Below are 22,247 nucleotides of genomic sequence, written 5' to 3' on the forward strand. Positions count from 1 at the left end.
GTGTTGCCCATTGGGCATACACAATGACCATTGCAGCCCATAAGTCCTCTCATTAGTTGGCTTATAAAACCCCTTATTCCCCTTTTATTCTCTTCAATTTTTGCTCATCTCTACTGAAAATTTTAGCATCAATTCTTAGTTTTAAGAAAAGGCAAATTAAAGTTGTTTCTAGTTCTTTTTGCTTGAGTGTGTGATCAACTTAAAGAAATCACTACAGTCAAATCTTGGGGGGTTGTTTGGCCAAGTGAGCCATTCACACCGAGTTTTACTCTGGGTGGCATGAATTAACCTTTAAGGACAACGTATTTTGCGCGATTCTATAGTTTGTGAGATCTTTCTAACACTATCTATTTACTTTTTGGCATTGCTAATTTTTTTGGGTTTGTATTGTTGAATCAAAACTTGTTTATTTAGCCTTATTTTCCAACAATCTTAAAGGTTGATTTTTGTGTTTTAAAAATGAAGAAACAAGTTGTTGATTCTCTTAAGGTCATTTCGGAAATTACAAAGCTTGAGGCTTTTGATGGAAATAATTTTAAACGTTTGAAAGAAAGGGTTTTGCCCACATCTTCCCCTCTGTTTTGCTTTGTTTTCTGCTCATCTCCACTAAAAATTTCAGCATCAATTCTTAGTTTTAAGGAAAGGCAAATTAAGTTTGTTCCTAGTTCTTCTTGCTTGAGTGTGTGATCAACTTGAAGAAATCACTATAGTCTAATCTTGGGGGGTTGTTCGGCCAAGTGAGCCATTCATACTGAGTTCTACTCTGGGTGGCACAAATCAACCTTTAAGAACAACGCATTTTGCGTGATTCTATAGTTTGTGAGATCTTTCTAACACTATCTATTTATTTTTTGGCATTGCTAATTTTTTTGGGTTTGTATTGTTGAATCAAAACTTGTTTATTTAGCCTTATTTTTCAACAATCTTAAAGGTTGATTTTTGTGTTTTACTAAAAAAGAAACAAGTTGCTGATTCTCTTAAGGCCATTTCAGAAATTACAAAGCTTGAGACTTTTGAGGGAAATAATTTTAAACTTTGGAAAGAAAGGGTTTTGCCCATCTTGGAATTTTAGAAATTTACTGGGTTCTTTATGAGCCTAAACCCAAAGATGATCCTAAAAATATTGCAAAGTGGGAAAAAAACAAATAAATTGCGTGTTCATACTATTAAGTGTGGTTTATCAAACAAGTTGTTTGATAATTATTGTTATTTTACTTGTGCTAAAGATTTATGGGATGAACTTAATGGTCCTTACGGGTTTAAGGATGAGGGTGCTAAAAAGTTTGCTACAGCTAAATTTTTGTCTTTTCAAATGGTTGAAGAAAAAAATGTTTCTAGCCAAATTGAAGATTTTTCAAAAATTAGTATCCCAATTAACTAAAAAGGGTGATGTTTTGCCCGAGAAGTTTGTGGCTCATGGCCTTGTGTTTAAGTTACCGGACTCTTGGAAAAAGTATGAACACCGGTATAGCCACCATAGAACCTATTTGAATCTTCAACAAGCTGTCGTTGATATTCAAATTGAAGAAACAAATAAGATGTCGGAGGTTTCTAGAGCTAAGGAATTTACTTTCAAGGCTAATGTTGTAGAAGGAGGACCCTCTAGACCTCCACAACATAATAAGAAACGTGATTTCAAGAGAAAATGAAATTTTCATAATAAAAATGGCCCAAATCCTCAAATCCAAAAGAAAAAGGGTAATTGTTTTATTTGTGGCAAAGTAGGTCATTATGCAGCAACATGTAGGGCAAGAGACAACTTCAACAAAAATAAGAACAACAACAAAGGCTCTACATTAAATAATGCAAATGTGGTGCAATCCGAAGAGATTATTGCGGCGGTGGTGTGTGAGGCACACTTGGTGACAAAAGTGAAAGGATGGGTAGTTAACTCGGCTTGCACAAGGCACATTGGTGCATTCAAAGAGGAGTATGGCGCCTACACTCCTATGGCGGAAGGCTCCGAATGTGTCTATGTTGGGGACAATAGGTCTGTGCCGGTGAGTGGTAAAGGGAAGGTACTCTTGAAACTAACTTCTGGTATAACTTTTTCACTTAATAATGTCCTTCATGTACCTCACTTTCGACACAATCTCATTTCAGTACATTTGCTTGGTAAAGCCGGTATTTAAGTTTTATTTGTTGGTGGCATAGTTACTTTAACTAAAAATGAAGTCTTTGTTGATAAGGGCTATGATGATGAAGGTCTCTTTGTACTTAATGTTGATCAAGCTATTAATGAAAATGGTTCATCTTCTTGTGCTTACTTAGTTGATTTCATTGATGTTTGGCATAGTAGACTTGGACATGTTAATCTTGGCTATATAAAGAAAATGGAAGAATGTGGAATTATTAACTCACTAAGTGAAGCTAATATGGACAAATGTGAAATTTGTGCCGAAACTAAAATCACCAAGAAACTTTGTAAATCTATAACAAGAGAAACCGAGCTTCTTGGATTGGTACATAGTGACTTGGGTGATTTAAAACACACCATGACAAGAGGTGATAAAAAATTTTATGTGATCTTTGTTGATGACCACTCTAGATTTACTAAACTTTATTTACTAAGAACCAAAGATGAAGTTTTGGAGATGTTTATAAAGTATAAAAGTGAAGTTGAGAACCAAAAGAATAAGAGGATTAAAAGACTTAGAACCAATAGAGGTGGTGAATATAAGTCTAATCCTTTTAAGAAATTTTGTGAACAAAATGGCATAATACATGAGGTAACTCCACCTTATTCACCGAAATCTAATGGAATAGCCATAAAGAAAAATAGAACTCTTAAAGAGATGATGAATGCTATGCTTGTTAGTTCTGGGCTATCTTCCAACATGTGGGGGGAGGCCATTCTTTCGGCTTGCCATATTCAAAATAAGGTACCTCATAAGAAAACCAATAAAACTCCTTATGAACTTTGGGAAGGGCGTAAACCTAACTTAGAATATCTCAAAGTATGGAGGTGCTTGGCTAAGTTCATGCTACTCGAGTCTAAGTGTATAATCAACTTGAAGAAATCACTATAGTCTAATCTTAGAGGGTTGTTCAAGTGAGTCATTCGCACCGAGTTCTACTCCAGGTGGCACAAATCAACCTTTAAGGACAACGCATTTTGCATGATTCTATAGTTTGTGAGATATTTCTAACTCTATCTATTTACTTTTTGGCATTGCTAATTTTGTAAGGTTTGTATTGTTGAATTAAAACTTGTTTATTTAGCCTTATTTTTCAACACTTCTCTCTTCCCTGATCTCCACAGCCAGCCAATATCCACATTTTTATTTTTGTTTGTTCTTTTGCTTAGTTTCCAATATTTGTTTTTAACATAAGAACTATTTCTAATGGTTTTCATTGTTATTTAATAGTGAGCTTTAATCCTTGTGATTACATGAGATTTTATTAGTTTTAGTCCTTTTCTTTTAATGCTATGAAGAAGAGTTTTTTTTTTTTTTTGACGGCACTTATAAGACCTACATATAATTGATACAAAGGCAAAGTTAATTTGCTTCCCGTTAATTTCTTTTGGGATGTATTTTATATATGCACAGATTTACATGAGATCCAAATATGTAGATTACAGTTGTTTTGAAAGTTCAGATTACACAAGTGTATCAATTCCATGAGATAATATTTGGCTTGGCTGGAGTTTTATGAAGTTTGAATTGATATGTAGTTCTCTTCAGTTGTAGACGTATTGTCACTTAAGAGAAACCAACTAAATGACTCTTTAGTGACAAGATTCAAGAAATATAGATAATTAATGACTTTTAATGCATTAGATTACTTAACATTAATGACTAAAAAAATGTGTAATTCCAAAAGAGGTACATCAAGTGTAACTTTAAGCAACATTACACTACTCAATATTTTCAAGGTTATCAAAGATTAATAGTTTTGTCATTAATCAATTATTTAAATTTAAGTTTTTGTTTTTTAGTAATTTGCATAAAAGATGAGTTTACTGATCAAATGATAAATAATATCCAATTAATATAAAAATTGGCATGAATGTTAAGAACATATAGAACATGTAATTCAATGGTGAGATTTTCAAAATATGAATTATATAATAAGTACTTGGATGGTGTAATATTGCTTAGAATTATATCAGGTGTAAGTTGAACATATTTCATATATATATATATATATATATATGAGATGAGTTCAAGTTAGAGTTGCACATTTTCTAAACCATTGGATTTAAGTAGATTCAACGGTCTAAATAGACACTCATTAATGCTAATATTCTTATTAGAATCTTATTAATTATCGCTTATTTACGTCTCTCTCTATATATATATATAGACACGCACTAATGTTAATATTTTTTTTAGAAGCATATACTCGTGTTAATATAGATGGGCTAAAACCAGGAAAATTGTTATAGGGTGTAAGCAGGAGAGGCCTCTTAGCAGCTATAGAAGCCAATTTATAAACATTTGACAAGATAACTTTTGGAACAAAAAATGGTGGCAAAGTTTTTTTTTTTTTTTTTAGCTATGAATTATGATAAAGAACAAGATTTTTTTTTTTGGGTGTTTTAGAAGCATTGCTTAAGTCTTAATCATGGAGAGAATTTAGATTCAAATTCTCATTTCCCTTCTCCGCTTGAGTAATTTTAGAGATAAATTTTTAAAAAATTTGCTAAGTTGTTAACTTGTAATTTGGGCAATATCATTTTTATTAGAGTTTACTATTGACATCATTTTTATTTTTCCTCAAGCATAACAAATCATATCATCAATTATAAAAAAGATGTTGTATCCCTAAACTTATTATACTGTGGGTGTAATGGAGTAAAGAGAGTACCCTCAATTCATCTCATGGCCTGCTATACTTTAATGAAAAGTAATTTCAAGCAAAAAAATAAAAAATAAAAAATCTAAGAGAAAACAATGGTAATAGGAATATAGGATCTCATACATGTGGGCCTAGGACTCTGCCAGCCTTGGGCAAAGGAATCCAAAGGTCAGGATGGGCTTCTACTACTACAAGATCAATATCGGCTTGCCATATTTCACTCTATGGACCTAAGCCCTTCATATCTGGACTTCTATTGTAATAGATTATGTGGCCCGTAAAGTCTTTAGGATTTTGGGGGCAATTCTCTAGATTTAGATTGGACTTCATGGATGCTGACAAATAAAAAATATTAGGCTGGTTAGGGAACAGAGCTAATTATGAGCAGAAAGTTTCCTCAGATCTCAAAAGATAGCTTAACTAACACTTTTTGATATTTTTAAAAGAGGTATTTAGAGTTTGAATATTTTTTTCTCTCTAGTTTGTAACCCAACTAACATTTCCAATAGATGTATTATATCGAGCTTGGCCTTGCTCTTTGGCTCAGAGAACAAAGAGCTAAGTCAATTTACTTTTTTTTTTTTTTTAAAAAAAAAACTTGGTAAGCAACTTGTACTACTACTCCTAGAATGGGCCTCTAGAATCACATGATTGACTTTCAAAACCTTATCACCAAAAATCTCTCGCCAATTTGAAGCCTAATCACATCGGAATATTGGGGAGTTTGATTTACTGGAGGAGTCTATTTACCATATGCCCTACATAAGGGTCATGCTGGAATCACAATAAGGTATGCAAAAAAAGAAATAAATAAATATTAGTCATCACTCTATGGTTACTCAAGTTGAAGCTTTGGAAGCCAGAAGAGCCGTTGAATTTGCTTTAGAGATCGGTATCACCCAAGCTACTTTTGAGGGGGACTCAGACATTATTTTCAAGGACTTTACAAAGTCACTAACCTTCTTTAGCTTTACATGGCCATTTGATTCATAATGTAAAACTTCTAGATTCACTTTTTTTCTAGCATACTGTAACCAATGCATTGGCTATATGGGCAATTAATTTATCCAACTTAATTGTCTGGATGAAAGATGTACTACTAGACATTTTACATGTTTAGGCTGATTTAGTCTCTTTGATTAATTAAATTTGAATTCTTCATTCTCAAAAAAAAAAAAAAAAAGGAATATTATAGAATAAATCTTACTCTGTGTTGTTTTTTTTTTTTAATCTCTATCGCTGGTGCCAGATCCGAGGTCTAAAGCTCTATTAATTGCATCATTCACTGATGATAAAAACTGAAAATAAAAGGTAATAGTAGATAACTTTCTCCTTATGCATTGTTCTTTTACACTAATTGATCCGAAAATCATCCCATGGTAATGATTCTTCTTTTACTTATCCAAAAAAAAAAAAAGTCATTTTTTCCCCTTGTGATTCTTATGTGAGTCATCAAATTTTGATGAGCTCAGATTACGTTATATTTCCCAGTTTTTTACATTGTGTTGTTTGCATTTTGACATCATAAAAACACTTGTGGTTTTTCTAGATAGTCGGTAAAATACGATTATAATCATTCCAACTTCCACTTTTTTAGGCCTTTATTTGTTCTCATATCTTATTCCTATTATTATGGTTATAATTGGTATTATAATTTCGAAGATGACATATAAACCAAAATGCAATCATAAATCCTCATGTTTAGTAATTATTTTAATTTTAGGTAAGAGATGGAGTATCATTTTGCAAAAAAGTTGACAATGCAAATAGACACTAAAACACAATTATTAATATCATTTTACTTATAAGTCGGATATTATTAGTGTATAGTGCCGACGTGAGAGTGCGTGCCAAAAAGGTTTATGATGATGCCATTGACAAAATTGGCACTTGGTCTTAAGTATTTTTTGGCCTTTTGGGAATCTTTGATCTCCAAAGCTAATGTGCAGCTAATTTTTTTTTTCCCGTTTTAAACTGTCAAAAAATATCTGTTCTCATAGTTCTCTCTTCTACATTCAAAGAATTTTTTTTTTTTTTTTTCCATTTTTCTTTATCTTCCTTTTCTTTTTATTATAACTATTATTTTTTTGGTTTGGGAAAGGTTTGAAAAAATAAATAAGTCACATATGATTACCTTTTCCTTTGAAGTTACAAGTCAAATAGCTTATTGCAACATTGAATTTAGCCATTTAGGTGGGGGAGGGATAATTTGAACTCAGATTCTCTTCAATTAGAATGTCATTAAACCACAACTCTATGTGTTATTAATGAGACCCTCTAAATTATGGGGTTTACATAAATCAAATTCATGCAAAGGTCATTTGGATCCTACCCTAACTATATAGGGCCATTTCTTTGAAGTTTTTAGACTTGTATCCTCCAAATTTTTCGAAATAACTTTATTGTAGAAATTTTTTATATAATTTTGATCATTCATTGATCTATTAGTAGGTCAAATTTTGTCAAATCAACAATAACTTGTTTTTTAATTAGAAACCATTAATAACTTAAATAGATGTCAAAACAATAAGAATGATTTATTCAAATGCTGATGATAAAAAATAATAATATAAAACCACTCATTTATCAATAAATTGTCGAGTTTTAAAAACTCTAGACAGAATTATCCTAAGAAATATAGAAAATTCTAAAGAACTAATCCAAGGTTTTCCTCGTTCCCTATTTGATTCGAACCAGATATTTGGTCAACCACTTGCTATTATAATTTTGTGTCAAAATGCTTAAATGATTCTGTCAATATTTTGGATTGGAATGAGCGAGAGGTGCACATAATCTTAATGTCTAACTTGTGGACGGTGGACCAAACCTGTTAGAGTACTGTGCAAACATTGATCCTCTCGAACAATGAAAACAGCAGGAGTAGTGCAAAACCTAAACAAGTCTAAACATTTGTTTCATAACTAGCTAGCTCACAATACATTAATCTTTACTAATATCAGTCGTACGTATATATGATATCATCATATCACACAAATGGACAAATGGTTTTCTAGCCTGATAATCAACCATCACTCTCAAATTAGCTTCCTTTACATTATGATATTATGGTCGATTATATTTTTCGGAGATTTCAACTGAACTATTTGATATGGATAGTAGTTATAGACTATTATTCAACAACATAAAAAAAAAAAAAAGGTTACAGATTATATCGCACCTCAGGTGCCTTTTATGTAGAACTAGGGCCGGCAATACGTCAGTTCTGACAACCACCCATTCCAACTCAGAAGTTAAGTAGTCCAATGTCTAGGACTAGGAGTTCAAAACTAAAATGATAAATGAATTATAACTTATTAAGTATTATAAGTTTGTAGTATAATAATATTTTCATACATGACACATGTTCAGAGACTTATATTCTTTTAATTAAAAAATGATAACATTTTAAGTTGTAAATACAAGTAATTATGTTTTAAATATAAAATGCATGTCCTAATTTTATAAAATATGAATTTTTTCTTTTTAGTTTTTTAATCTTTTACTTTGAGAATGTGGTTTTTATTTTTAATGTGATTTTGTGTATGAGGCTAATGAGAGTAAAATTTGATGGGCAATTTTAAATTTCTTAATTTACCTTTGTATTAATTTGTTTAGTTTGTATTAGATTGCGATCATCAAATAATTGATTATTTTTTAAAGTACAGAAGAATGGATAATAAAGAGTTATATATATATATATATATATATATATATATATATATATATATATATATATATATGTTGCATACACGCTCTCAAGAACAAGAACAGCAAAAAAATGAAAAACATAATGACATGTAGAAAATATAACATGCATGTAACATGACTCTAAATCTAGTTGGCACTTGCTATAAAGAGGTTGGGTTTGATCCAAAAAGGACCAAAACCCTATTGCACTTGAACATTCCTTTCTTTTTTCCTGGTTGGGGTTGCTGGGTATAAAAAAGCTGGTGGCCAGTCCTATCTTCAATTTCGCTGTACAAAATGATTTAGAATGTATAATATCTCCATCACATGTGGCCTACCTGTATTCATACTCTGGCTTTGAGTATTCCATACTCTTGGAAGGTACATTATACGCTTTTTATATTTTTGGAATATCTATGCCAATGCTACCCTTACATATCTAAGAAAGCTTGGAGAGAAGGGTTCAAGTTATATATATATATATATATATATATATATATATATATATATGAAGAAGTGATGTGACATGTTTTTGGACAGATTATTACTATTATTATTTTTTGTCAAAAAGATACTTCAAAAATTTTATGATAAATAGTGTGGATTGAATCTAAAACTTTTGATTTACGTCGAGCCCCAAAATAATCACACTACATGAGTAACCTAGTGAAGATAAATCTTATATTCATTGTACAAAGAAAGAGTGACACAAAAAAATAAGAGTTTTCTTTTTCTTTTTCCTAATGAGATTATATTTTATATGCCTCATATATGTATATATATACAACATCTCTCACAATATATATATAACCTATGTATTATGAGGAGGTTGTCTATATTGCATATGTGAGATAATTATTAGTAAAATATTATAATTTTTTTTGCTAAAAAAGCAATTTGATGCATAATAAATGTGATTTTCGTAATGAAGTCATGCAAAAATGATGTTGGTCCAACTATTATAGATCATATCTACAATTGTGAAAAATGTTATATCCCTAATATTACCCAACTAGTAAATTTGGACTGTAAAAATGAACCAAGATTTTTATAAACAACTCAAATTTGGCTCAAGGAAAGACTTATTTATATTTGTTTGTCCAAGCACAAGCCCAAATTTAGGTTGAACTATTAAATTAGATAAACTCAAACATAACAACGCATTTGTAAAAAAATTGGTGAACATAAGGTTCAATTTAACTATATATATAATATCATATTCATATGTATACTTGTTTAAAAAAATATACTTATACTTGATATTGGATTGTATAAATTTTCAAATAGTTTCGCATGATATCAAATCATTATTTGTAGTTTATATATATTAGAAAATAGTAATAAATTAATCAAATAGTTTGTGAACAAGCATGAATATGAAAGTAAATTCATTTTCTTGTTCGACAATAAAACAAATCTAACTTAAACATGTAATTTTATTTAATGATGAGTGCGAACTCAACATGTGTTTATCAAAATAAAATTAAGTAATAAATTTGAATTTTTAGTACTTAACTCGATTTGACTCGTTTACGATCCTAATCGAGAGAGGAGAAATTTGTCTTTTCGCACATTAACGTGTCAATAGGTACTGCCCACATGGACTTTGATGGACCAATGAGAAAAAGGCAATGAAAGATTTCTCCGCGTATTTGGGGGTAGTATAGCAAATGATAATGAAAAGGAAACAGTGACATTACAAGTGGGGCCCAAGGTACATTAGAGAAACCGCATGACACACTATTGTTGCGGTCAAGTTGAGTCACACCTAAACGGTGCCACAACAGTCAGATTTATAACGGCGTTACCACTTTTCTCTTCGCCGAAACGTTTCGGGCCGAAAACAATGATGTTCACACAGCCGTAATGATTAAAAAAGTGGGGCCCACACGATTGAATCTCGACCCTACATTTTCTGGCGAAAGTCCATTTTGTACTTTTGTTCATAATTTTGTATTCCTTAAAAAAAATTTGATGCACATGGAGACAATAGTGTGTTTTCCATGGTGGGTTTTCCATGTGACATGTTCCAATTAATTTGGCTACTGTTGATGATTGTTGTTTTTTTACACTCTTTTGATAAGAATCACATTCCTTGGGAATTATGATTCACGAGCTTAAAATTGTCACCCTACTAATTTAACTGCTTAGATTCAGTGTGTATGGATAAATTTCTCTGTTGATTTGTTGAAAATGTGTAAAGCTTTAAAAGTATATAATATAAATAAATTAATTATAGTAAAAAATCTAATCCAAATTCACCTTAATTATTTTATGGATGCATGCATCAACAAGAAAACTTTGTGTTTAAGCAATTATCTGACCTTTCCTTTTATGTACTTTTTACCAATTATGATCATACAATTTTTTAAATATATAGACTCTTATTTTCCAAGAGAATATATGTGACTATTATTACATCATATGTTACATGTGATTCTTATTGAATTATATAATATAAATGCATGTTTGGTAATAAAAAAAAAATCAACTTAAAAAGAAAATGGACAACTTTTCAAAGCATCAACTTTTTGAGATGTAAGTTATCTTTTTGTCATTTTTTTTTTTGATAATTTAATAGTTGAGGAAGAAAATATTTGAATCATATTTATCTCTATTGACTATACTAAGAAATGACAATCAATTGAGTCACAAGACTCCTAGCGTCTAACTTATTTTTAAAGTAAAATTAACATATGAAAATAAATTATATCAAAAAAACATTAAACTAAGTATATGATTTAGAAATTCTATAAAAAAAATGATTTAGAGATTTAAGGAATAAGTAATTTTCCATAATTTCGGGTGCCATAAAAAATTGCTAATTTAAAATACATCTGCTTGTTCATTATGGAATTGTAAAGATGTAAGTGATACATTTTCACATAGAACTACTCGTAAAAATGCACTTATAGGCTCTTGTTCAATTATGGTGAAGATTTACTTTGTTAAACTAAGTTTTAATTTTGTTTAATGGATGATGTAAGAGATGGAGAAGATAGTGATGTAAAATTACTGTTTTGATCAAGAATGAGACTTTTGCTTCACTTCACCCCCTCGTAAAATGAATGAAAATTACTTTGTTTTTCTTTATGCTCTCGTATAATTCAATTGATAGAAAAATAAATTAAAACACTCCAAGTGAGAAACAATTGATTTTTTAAAAACCACATTAAACATAATCAAGAAAATGAAAAATCTGTTTCTCAAAAAAAAGAAAAAGAAAAAGAAAAATCTCAATTAATTAGTAATATTGAAGCTAACTCATATATGTTTATAAGACATTGGTTTAAGAGTCTTATATGTGCAACGAAAGTAAAGTAAAGTGTAACAAGCAAAATAAAACCAATAAAGATAATTGTTGACTTAAACATACATCCAAATCATGTAAATTATCCAAGTGAATTAATTAATTATTTTTAATCTTGCTCAAATTGATTCTTTCACAACAGTCATCGACTAAAATGACCTAAATCACAGGAAGAGGGACTGTGGGACCCATCTGATATGGAACTTGGGTCAAGGCGGTGCATGCCTCTAGGCTGTACCAAAATCAAATCAAATACTTCTCAAAACACAAAACTCAAAAGAGTTCCACAAGCTAGCAAAGCGAAAAGGCTGTTTTTTTAGGCACTCACACAATAATTACAGTGCGAGTGAAAATCTTACAAAGTTATTTCCATCACCACTGCTACTGTTTATTTTATGTGGGCTATATTGCACGTGTTAGGCTTGAAAGACAATGAACCTGGTATGGTATGAATGACTCACTAACTCTAACTATGACCCAACTTGTTGGGACCCACTAGGGACCAAGCGTGTGGGACCCACAGATGGACCCCACCACACAAACTTAAACTAGAGAGTCTCAGCCAAACCAAAACCATCCAAGTTGCGAGCTCAATGATAGTGGCTAGCCCACGCCGGACCATAAGCCGCCAGGTACAGAGTCTCAGACTCAGGGGCCATCATTTCCTACTGTGGGACCCACATTCCACCACACTGTACTTACTGTACTGTAACCAAAAATATTGGCTCGGCTCGGCTTGTCAGGCTCCACTTAAATAGCTAATTAGCCAGCTTTGTAAAAGCTAATTTGGAGCACTGTCTCATTCGTGATGCCCCATATATGAAAGTCGGTTTTGTTGTGGGACCTATCCCATGAAAAACCACCCGTGAAGACCCAGTAACTTCCTGGGATAACATTAAACAAACGAAAGACCAATCAAAATAAGCCACGTATATAACCACTCGCGGGATCAGAAACTCATTTCCACAAATATCTTTAATTTTTTTTTTTTGTTAAACACAAATATCTATTACAATTTTTAACTATTACAATTGTTGTGTCACAATTTTGATGTCACCTAATTATCTATTACTTCATTATATTTTTTCAATGACTTACAATCGATTGTACCAAAATTGTGATAAAAAAAATTGTATCCACAAACACTCAATTCATTTGAAAACTAGGGCAGGGCGGGATAATTGGACAAAACGGTGGGCTGTTGGAACGGGGCTTGGGGCTCTGTAATAGTCGACTCAGTGAGAGAGATAGTAATAGTATAATGTAATGTATAATTATGACAGTGGAAACGTATTGCTCAAGAGCAAAATTTGGTACGTTGAATAAAAGTATACGTTATATAATATAGGGATAGGTTTATAGTTATAGGGAAGGGGGTAACATTGGTAGTGAAATTAATTACTTCGTATTTGATATATACTTGATAGGAGAGTGCTTATTTGTATTCACCAGCAATCATTTGGATGTTTTCCTATACCAAGGTTACCAACTGACAAGTGTTGAGGTTGGTTTTCTTTTATCACTACCTAAATATTGTGTTCAAAATGACTTTGGCATATATGTTTCTCCTAGGGATCATTTAGACTACCACCTTTTGAGAAGGACTCATTAGATTGTGATGCTCTTGGTTTTACCTAACAATGAATCTGCAGTCAATACTTCAATTCTGTCAAAATTGTGACTTACAAGATGTTGTTGATTTTTGCTTGAAACATTTGTTCTGCATATCATAAAAAGTGAAGAACAAGAAGCAAGTCAAATCAGTTTATTAGGGGGTAAAATCCATTTTTAGTATAGATTGTTAGCAGAATGAGATATCTTTAGTTACATGAAAAAGAAAGAGGAAAGATTAAAGGAAATAAGAAATAATTGTAATTAGTAACACACTCATTCGATCAAGGATCATATATATGTTTTGAAGTGGAGGTGGTTAACTCAATTATGTCAATCTCTATCTTTTGAGATAATTATTTTTTGAAAAATGCTAACGGATGCTCTTAAGACAATAGTTAATAATCTATTTAAAGAAAATTTTTATGGAAAAAAAAGTAATTAATATTTTGACAACCTTTTTCATTTTCTATAAAAGTGATGTCAAAATTTTCCTAAAATAGATTGTTAATTGTTGCTCTTAGGGTACTCGTTAGCATAACCCTTATTTATTTATGAGAAAAAACACCCCCAAAAATAAGGATAATATAAATTTCTTTTTCCCAACCATACTTTAGCACACTATATGACTATTTGTGATAATCAAACAAAATTGTTTTATCCCATTAAAAATGTTCTACTTTAAGATCCACAAATTAAAATATGGTTTGTATATGATTTTGTGTGTGTGTGTGTGTGTTAATCTCGGTGATTCTAAAAGAAAAATAAAAGATCATGTAACAAATTTTAGTTGATGGAACATATACATCAATCAGTAAAATTGATCAGACTTCAATAGGCCATAAAAACTAAAAAAAAAATTCAAACACAAAGTTTGATGATGGGATATCCTATCCCAAATTTACGGTAATTATTAGAGTGATATAATACTAAAATAGCACTAATGAACAACCTTGTTTACCTATATTAATCTAGAAAGGACAAAAGAACAACAACTATATAGGTATAGTCTATAGACAATGTCATCAATGTCCAAACTCCAAATGTTGATGTTGGACCAAGATTGCACGAGACATCGATGAGACCAATTAATGGTCATGACCACCCCTCCATCATCTTCAACATCATCATCCCAATTTTATTACAGTTAAGACTTGAAAGAGGTGGTGGAAATGGTAGGGACTAGGAATGGAGTTCTTGCTAGTAAGGTCCACCATGCCCCATTTTGAGAGAGAGAGAGAGAGAAATGGGTTTGTATTGTAGGTGACTTTTTGGCTGGTGGCTGCTTCATTACGTCACCACCAAAATCCTTCTATTTTATTCTCTCCTTTTGGGGTCTTTCTGGAGTCCTTTTAATATTGCTGCTTGGTCTGTGCCGTTTAGATCTTTCTTACTTCTCCGTTTGCTTCTTTTCTTGAACAAAATATATGACACTAAACACAGACACGAAAAAAGTTTTCTCTTTCACATATATATCCCGCACAGCACAAGAGAGAGAGCCTTGAAAGAGAAACATATCGATATTTCTCTTGTAACTCTCAGTTGGGTCTCTATCAGTTGCGGGTAGAGGTGGCAGTAGAGAGAGCATTCCTTCATTCCTTAGCTCTCTCTCCTTTCAGCCAATTTTTGCGCCACCTTTTTTCCCGCCCAAAAAGCTTTCCCACCAATTCAGCTTATCTCGATAATGAGAGACAACGATATAGAAAACAAGCTATAGCTATAAGATAATCCTTGATTTTTTTACAATTGTTTTGTCATTAGGGTTTTTTGGTTTCTGTTTTTGTTTTTTTGTGCCTCTTTTTTAACCCGACTTGTTTTCTATATATGCTTCCATTCCACGGCCTTTCCTTATTTTGATGTGCTTCGGGATTCGGTCATAGACAACACGACAGCCTTGGAGACAGTTTTTTGGTACAAAAGCAGTTGGGGGTTCAATTCCCGAGGAAGTACTTTTAAAAAAATACAACTCTTTTGTATTTTTGTTGTCTTTGTTTCTTGTCTGATCTAGCTCTAGCTTTAGCTCTCTAGCTAGGAGCTTCCTCTAGTGAAGGCGAGAGAGAATACCCAGATCATAAATCTCAATCTACTTTTGGAGAAAAAGGGTTTTCTTGGTTGTTGGTGAAAGATTGACTCAGCCACTTTAGTCACCTCAGATCTGTGGGTTACAACAAGAGCTAGAGACCATTATTCTTGCTTGATCTGTGAGCTCTCTTTTCTTCTTCTTATTCTTTTTGATGTTTTACATTTTATGGGGTATAATTTGATACAATGGATCTTTGTGTGTGAGACTTGAATGTGTATGAGGTTGGACAGCACGTATTTGGATCAGGAATCTTGACTTGCAGATCTAAAATGTCAAGGAGATTTCTCTTCTACGTACTACCACATAGCTATTGATTTGTTAAACAAAGAAATAATATCAAAAGCATTCTCTCCTTTCATCATATACACTTCTTATCTCCTATTCATTTTTTTCCTTCTCTTAATTTGTTCTGTATTTTCTTTTTTCTTCATTGCACTCCAGCCATTGTGGTGGGAACAACAATGAGTGACCCTCATAATTGGATGTCACTTTGTATTTTCATTCTAATGCTAGAAATGTCTATCGCCTTAGAAACATGTATGATGAGTTTCCCAACATATCACATGCTTAGTCAATTAATCAGATAAATGTTTCACACGCACACAATATGAAATTTCGTGTTGATCTATATATTATGTTTTCCATCAAGAAATTATCTTTTTATTAACGTAGTAGTAAAGAGAAGATTGGAAGCTATGGATCATTCATGACAAAGGAAGGTCAAAAGAGTTTTTTTTTTTTTATAATTTTTTTTTTAAGATCATTCAGCTATAGTTGATAGTTAATAATTACATGCCACTTTTTCATTACATGGGAAATAATATTCTCTTCTTCCTTCATTTAGTCAAATGTCTTTTAGGGATCTTTCTTATTCCCCTATTTTTCCTCATGCTGAAAATGACTTTTAGAGATCTTATGGACAAAATATTAACCTCAAATTCCAGTCTATATCAGTATAATTTTATTTTGTTTGGAAGTCTTACTTCATCATAATATATAGGAAATATTATTGCTCATATTGTCAATATCTATTGATAAATTAATGATAAAGGACTTTTAATGGATTGAGTCTAGCTTTAAAAGCGAGAATTACTACTTGGTTACAAAGGCTCGTATATAATCAATCAAATTATATGATTATGCAAAAAAGAGAATAAGTTGGATTTTATAATCATAGCTTCATTAAAAATATTTTTTGCATTTGATGTTACAAAACATTAAGGTGCAATAAAAAATTATTTTGTGTATTTGCCTTCGATTGTGATTGACTTTCACTGCATCAGATGCCTCATGGATATGTATATTTTATGTCAATTGTAAAATTAGAATATTAAATATACCTGTCTTACAAATAATCTGGTAAAGTAAAAGGGAACACGAGTTTACTATGCTTGCTAATACTTTACTTGAATATGTCTTGTTATATTTTTAGGTTTAATTAGTTCTCTTTTGATAATGAACCTTTATGAACTTCCATTTTGATATCATGCTAAATTCAGAGTTCCAACCATTGTGTATGAGATATTGTCATTTAATTTATTCCCTTGATTTGAATATTGGGTGAAAAATAACATTTTATACCTCTTTCCCCCATTCATTTGAAGAAGTGAATATGAGCATTTTGGATAGTTTAGGAATTGTCTTTCTGTCTTTTTCTGCCTTTTTTTCCTTAGATCTATCCCTTGGAAGCGACTATGAAACTAATTCAAAATTTTCCATAACCCTTGTGGCAATTCTGATAATATGGATGATTAGCAAATTTAATTCAACAATTTTGTCATCTGTTTCGATTTTATTGTCATGGTGCCCATACAATAATCTATGCATTTTGCTTATATAGTCTTCCCATGAATAAGGACTCAATGTGCTCAACATATTCATGACAGTCCTTTTTAGATTGGATTTGCTTTTTATTATTCAATAAATGGACTCTCATGCATCTTGTATCTGATATAAGTTATCACCAAAAATTGAAAATCTATTAGCTGAAGATAGTTGTGGCATATTTTTATGCCACTGCAAATTGGCTGGTAATCAAATTTCTTTAGCTCCTTCCAGAAGAATTATGAGAATTGACGTTGGAGACAAGAATTAGTCAATGTGGAATTTCAATCTAAATCTTTAGAAGAAACTTATGCATTTGATGCAACATACTTATGATGATAAAAACATGTAGTATTCCTTCAAGGCTTTACAGGAAATTATCTTGAAATGTAAGTTTGAATATCAACTAATGATGGTGACAAGATAATAAACAAGATTTCAATTTGTGAAATTTAGTCAATAATTTCGTTTTTTTAAGAAAAAAATCATGTGTTACACACTTTGTTCAAGGAAGAAGACTTTTATTGGGGTAATAATACACATTGTACTATACTGATTTTACCACCATGTGAAAGGGCTACAATGTTAGTACATCTCATGCATTACTTGGTTTTTTTTTTTTTTTTTTTTTTCCATTTTTACCATCTCTTTAATTTTGTTTTTCCTTTGCTGGCAATAAGCTCTACAATGAGAGCCAATAATACGTCTTGTAATATCTAGGTCCATCGTTACCAGTACCGACTGAAGAATGAAAAGATTGAACAATCACTTCAATAAATCTTACAACAGTAGCCTATGCATAATCTTTCTTGAATTCACATCCTTTCAATTTGATATTACCTTTTTTTGTGGTCATTGAGAACTTTGCTTTGTGTTGATGTACCTAATGAGATAGAGGAAGTTACTCCTTATTGTTATACTCAAAAGTAATGTATCATTTTTTTTACACATTTTAAGTGGGAGTGAAGGGTATCAATATTGAATATCTCCATTAAAAACAAACACACACACAAAAGAAATTTAACCTAAAAGTCATTGTCAAAAGTAATGTGTAATGTATCATTGGTTAAAGGAGATGCCTGAAATCAAATGAACTTGATTGCATCCAATTAATATTCAACCTCCTATAATTGATAAATTTGGAATGAAAGGAACATGCTTATGAGCTTGCTTAATTTATGCAGTGCAGGACTCAAGACGTAAGTGGGGAGAATATGAATACTTTTTCTCATGTTCCACCCGGTTTTCGGTTTCATCCAACAGATGAAGAACTAGTTGATTATTACCTTAGGAAAAAAATTTCTTCACGAAGGATTGACCTAGATGTCATTAAAGATGTTGACCTCTACAAAATTGAGCCATGGGATCTTCAAGGTATATAATACTGATTTCATAAAATTTTCAATTTCCAAATTATTTTTTATGAGATTAGACAATCAAATAAATCTTGTTATTTTTGTACATTCTTGCAAAATTTGGAAAGAGCTATGCAGGATAGGAACAGAAGAGCAAAATGAATGGTACTTTTTTAGCCATAAAGATAAGAAGTATCCAACAGGAACTCGCACAAATAGAGCCACAACAGCAGGGTTTTGGAAAGCAACAGGAAGAGACAAAGCTATATACTCTAAGCATGACTTAATTGGAATGAGGAAGACCTTAGTCTTTTACAAAGGTCGAGCTCCAAATGGACAAAAATCAGACTGGATTATGCATGAATACCGGCTTGAAACTGAAGAAAATGGGACTCCACAGGCAAGTACTACAAAACCCTAGGAGTTTAATTAAATTTCCTAACTTTCATTAACTTTAAATGCTCATGTACCTTTTAAAAATATGTTTTCCTTTGTATTACGTAGAAAATTCAACATAAACTACCTGTCCTCATGCATAGTTTTGGTCTTTTAATTTATGGTCCCTCTTATGAATGTCAGCCAACTTCTTAGTTTCAGAACTCGTTGTAAGAATTGCAATATAACTTAAAAATTCATTAGGCTGTCTATATCCATCTGAAGTATATTGAGTTATTTATCACCGCAATAAGTTCAGGAATTAACAAATTTTCACAACTTTTTTAATAATTGTTGAAGTGACATATTGGGACTTGAAACTAGTATTAATAAAAGTTACATCAATGACGGTCTATGTAAAAAGTGATGTTGCTCTAATCATAACTTACCATTATAACAGTTATAAAAACATTGACATCACTCTTATCACTATACTTTTCCTTTTGAATATAGCAAACCTTTTCACATTTTCTTGAAGTTTTTGGGTTATTTTAGAAAAATATAGGCCATATCTTGTTGCATGGATACGAAGTGGTAGAGACAATACTTTTTTATTATTACGACTGCTTTAATTTTTGCATATGTTTCAGCCATATTTCAATGAATTATAGACTACAGACCTTCTAGTACTTTACACTACTTAATTATCTCAGAAACATTATTTCATGTTCAGTTGTTTGGAATATTGGTGCGTGTATATATATATAAGCAGGAGGTCAAATGCAGTATAAGTGTTCTCTCTATTAACTTTCAATCTTCCCCATAAGAACTAGAAAGGAAAATCTTGAACATATTATGAACCAATCTTTCTACGAATTGAGCAACCCCCAGAAATTGAATTTTTTTCATCTCTTCAATGTATTGTAACACCTTACTATGTTTTAATATAATATGCAACATTGGCATATTTATAGGGATATTAGATACTACCTAAGAGTATTGTAATTAAGTGCATGGTATCATACAGTTCTTACTATGACAAGAATCAGGGTTTGAATCTCTCTCTCTCTTCACCCTTTTAAAGCAAAAATTAGGTTGTTATTTGGAATCCTAATGTCCTAACAGATTTGGAGAGAAAAACAGCAAACCATCTTGTTCATTTTCAGTCTGCCTTTTGGGTAATGAAATGAGTACCACTTTCTTTTGGTTTAACCTATGTAATGGTGTTCATCATCTGAAAGGAAAGTATATATTGCAGCAAAATTTCTCATGTAATCTTTTTGTGCAACTGATCAGCAGGAGGAAGGTTGGGTGGTCTGCAGGGTATTCAAGAAAAGGATAGCAACAGTGCGTAAAGTAAACGAGCAGGGATCACCCTGTTGGTACGATGATCAAGTCTCATTCATGCCTGATTTAGACTCACCGAAGCATAATTCCCAGTCTAATTTGGCGTACCAGCTCCCTTATTGCAAGAAAGAGCTAGATTTGGTACCATACCATGCTCCACATGACCACTTCCTTCAGCTCCCACTCTTAGAGAGCCCAAAGTTGCTCCAATCAGCTCCCACTATAAGCTCCAATTCCTTAGCCCCATATGTTATAGACATCAACCATGCCACCACTTTGCAATCCTCATCACTCTCACAAGAGGAACAAATTCAACATCAACCCCATGAACAAAACTTTTATGTGGCTTATGCAAACAATAATTGCAATGAGCAAGCAGTGGATCAAGTCACAGATTGGAGAGTGCTTGACAAATTTGTTGCTTCTCAACTAAGCCATGAGGATGCATCCAAGCAAATTAGCTACTCAACTGGTACCAACAACATCTATCACACATCAAACAGCACCAATGTATTTGTCCGACGTATGGATAAGCAAGAAATGGTGCCAGAAAGTGTGTCTATGTCAAGCTCTAGTGGTCAAATTGAGTTGTGGAAGTGACATCTACTATGCTGATCATAGAATATTGAGTTTGAAAAGAAAAAAGAAGGAAGCAATGTTTCAAATTTCTGTACATAATGAACTAAGACAGTGTAACTTTAACAGTTGGTGAGCTTCTGGCTCTCCTACTAGCTAGTATTAAGTTAATACTACGAAATAGTTAGTGAAAAAAATTTGTATTTCTTTGTATGATGAAGACATATCCTTGGAGGGTACTATGAAGCTAGCTGAGTGTAATAGATGGAGCATGGTTTGTGTGTAGTGAGCTTTGTTATTTCTTTTTATAAGTACAAATTAAGGGCTTTATTGTGTAGCTTAAGGACTTACAGCGTACATGTGCTGTTTATGGAGTCAGCCAGGTGGTCGATCACAGTTGTGTTTGTATGTTCAGCTTCATGAATTAGTTTTAGAATAAATAAGATATAACTTTTTGTAGTTTATTGAGTTCCTAGGATTATGCCTCAATAGATTGTTTCCTTGTTTCCATCTTTCTTTCTTTTTTTGATTTCCTTTAGTGGTCCATTTGATAGCAAAAGTAAGCCTAAGGAACCAAAGCATGTGGATGCTCAATATCCTATGCCCCATCTCAAAATCCTTTCAAATTTGAATTATTACAACTATCCTTACAACTCCAAAAAACTAAGGACTCCAAGTTTCGTTTTCTTGTTTGTATCCTGTGTGAACTAATTACCAGTTACCCTAAAAGTAAAAGCTTGGCTAATTGACTGGTTATTCTAATACCAATTGTTGAGGGGAGAACATCTTAAAAAAACTTTAATTGAGATGTTAATATAATATATAAGGATACGATTTAAGCTAAAAGTTTAAATTTTTGACTCAACTTTATATGTTATATTAACTATTCACCCATGTTATTATATTTCATATAAAACATTACTATTCAACTAATTACACCACTCAAACGTGAATATTTTACAACTAAAAAAAAAAGAAGTAAAAAGTTAAACATGCCCCTTTACTAGCCATATGTATCATGACAAGAAAATAATAATAATGATAACGCAATGCTTTGCTGCAAAGTTTTGCAAACTCACATGTGCATTCTATTCTTTATAGGTGTAGAAGGCAAGCAAGTGGTCATCTAGAATATGCTAATAAAGTTTGGCAATATAAGAAGGTAGCTTTTTGTTGCTTTCTTTCCTGCCACGATGAAAGCTTGTAAAATGAAATTGTAATATCTAGCCGGAACAGCTCTAAGCCTCTAATTAATATGTACTCTAATACCTTGATG

At 31.9% G+C, this 22,247-nt stretch overlaps 1 protein-coding gene across 2 annotated transcripts; it reads left to right on the forward strand.

The window, feature by feature from the left end:
• The first annotated feature begins 14,690 nt into the window (after positions 1-14,690).
• LOC142619039 (NAC domain-containing protein 7-like) lies at positions 14,691-21,404 on the forward strand. Of its 2 annotated transcripts, none has more exons than XM_075792114.1 (4): positions 14,691-15,612; positions 18,503-18,692; positions 18,802-19,073; positions 20,345-21,404. In XM_075792114.1, the coding sequence occupies exons 2-4, from the start codon at positions 18,533-18,535 to the stop codon at positions 20,993-20,995; spliced, it is 1,083 nt and encodes a 360-aa protein (XP_075648229.1). In that variant the 5' UTR covers positions 14,691-15,612; positions 18,503-18,532; the 3' UTR covers positions 20,996-21,404. The 2 variants fall into 2 exon arrangements, with proteins under 2 accessions (XP_075648229.1, XP_075648230.1); XM_075792115.1 differs by having other exon boundaries at positions 20,348-21,403.
• Positions 21,405-22,247: the final 843 nt, after the last annotated feature.

The sequence above is a fragment of the Castanea sativa genome, chromosome 12 (genome assembly GCF_040712315.1).
Source record: "Castanea sativa cultivar Marrone di Chiusa Pesio chromosome 12, ASM4071231v1".
NCBI lineage: Eukaryota > Viridiplantae > Streptophyta > Magnoliopsida > Fagales > Fagaceae > Castanea > Castanea sativa.

What these genes read in the sequence shown, in the direction of transcription:
- LOC142619039 (XM_075792114.1), top strand. Translation starts at nt 18,533, where the DNA reads ATGAATACTTTTTCTCATGTTCCACCCGGTTTTCGGTTTCATCCAACA. An exon ending in TGAGCCATGGGATCTTCAAG is followed by an intron (nt 18,693 to 18,801) that starts GTATATAATACT and finishes AAATTTGGAAAG; the next exon opens with AGCTATGCAGGATAGGAACA. An exon ending in AAGAAAATGGGACTCCACAG is followed by an intron (nt 19,074 to 20,344) that starts GCAAGTACTACA and finishes GCAACTGATCAG; the next exon opens with CAGGAGGAAGGTTGGGTGGT.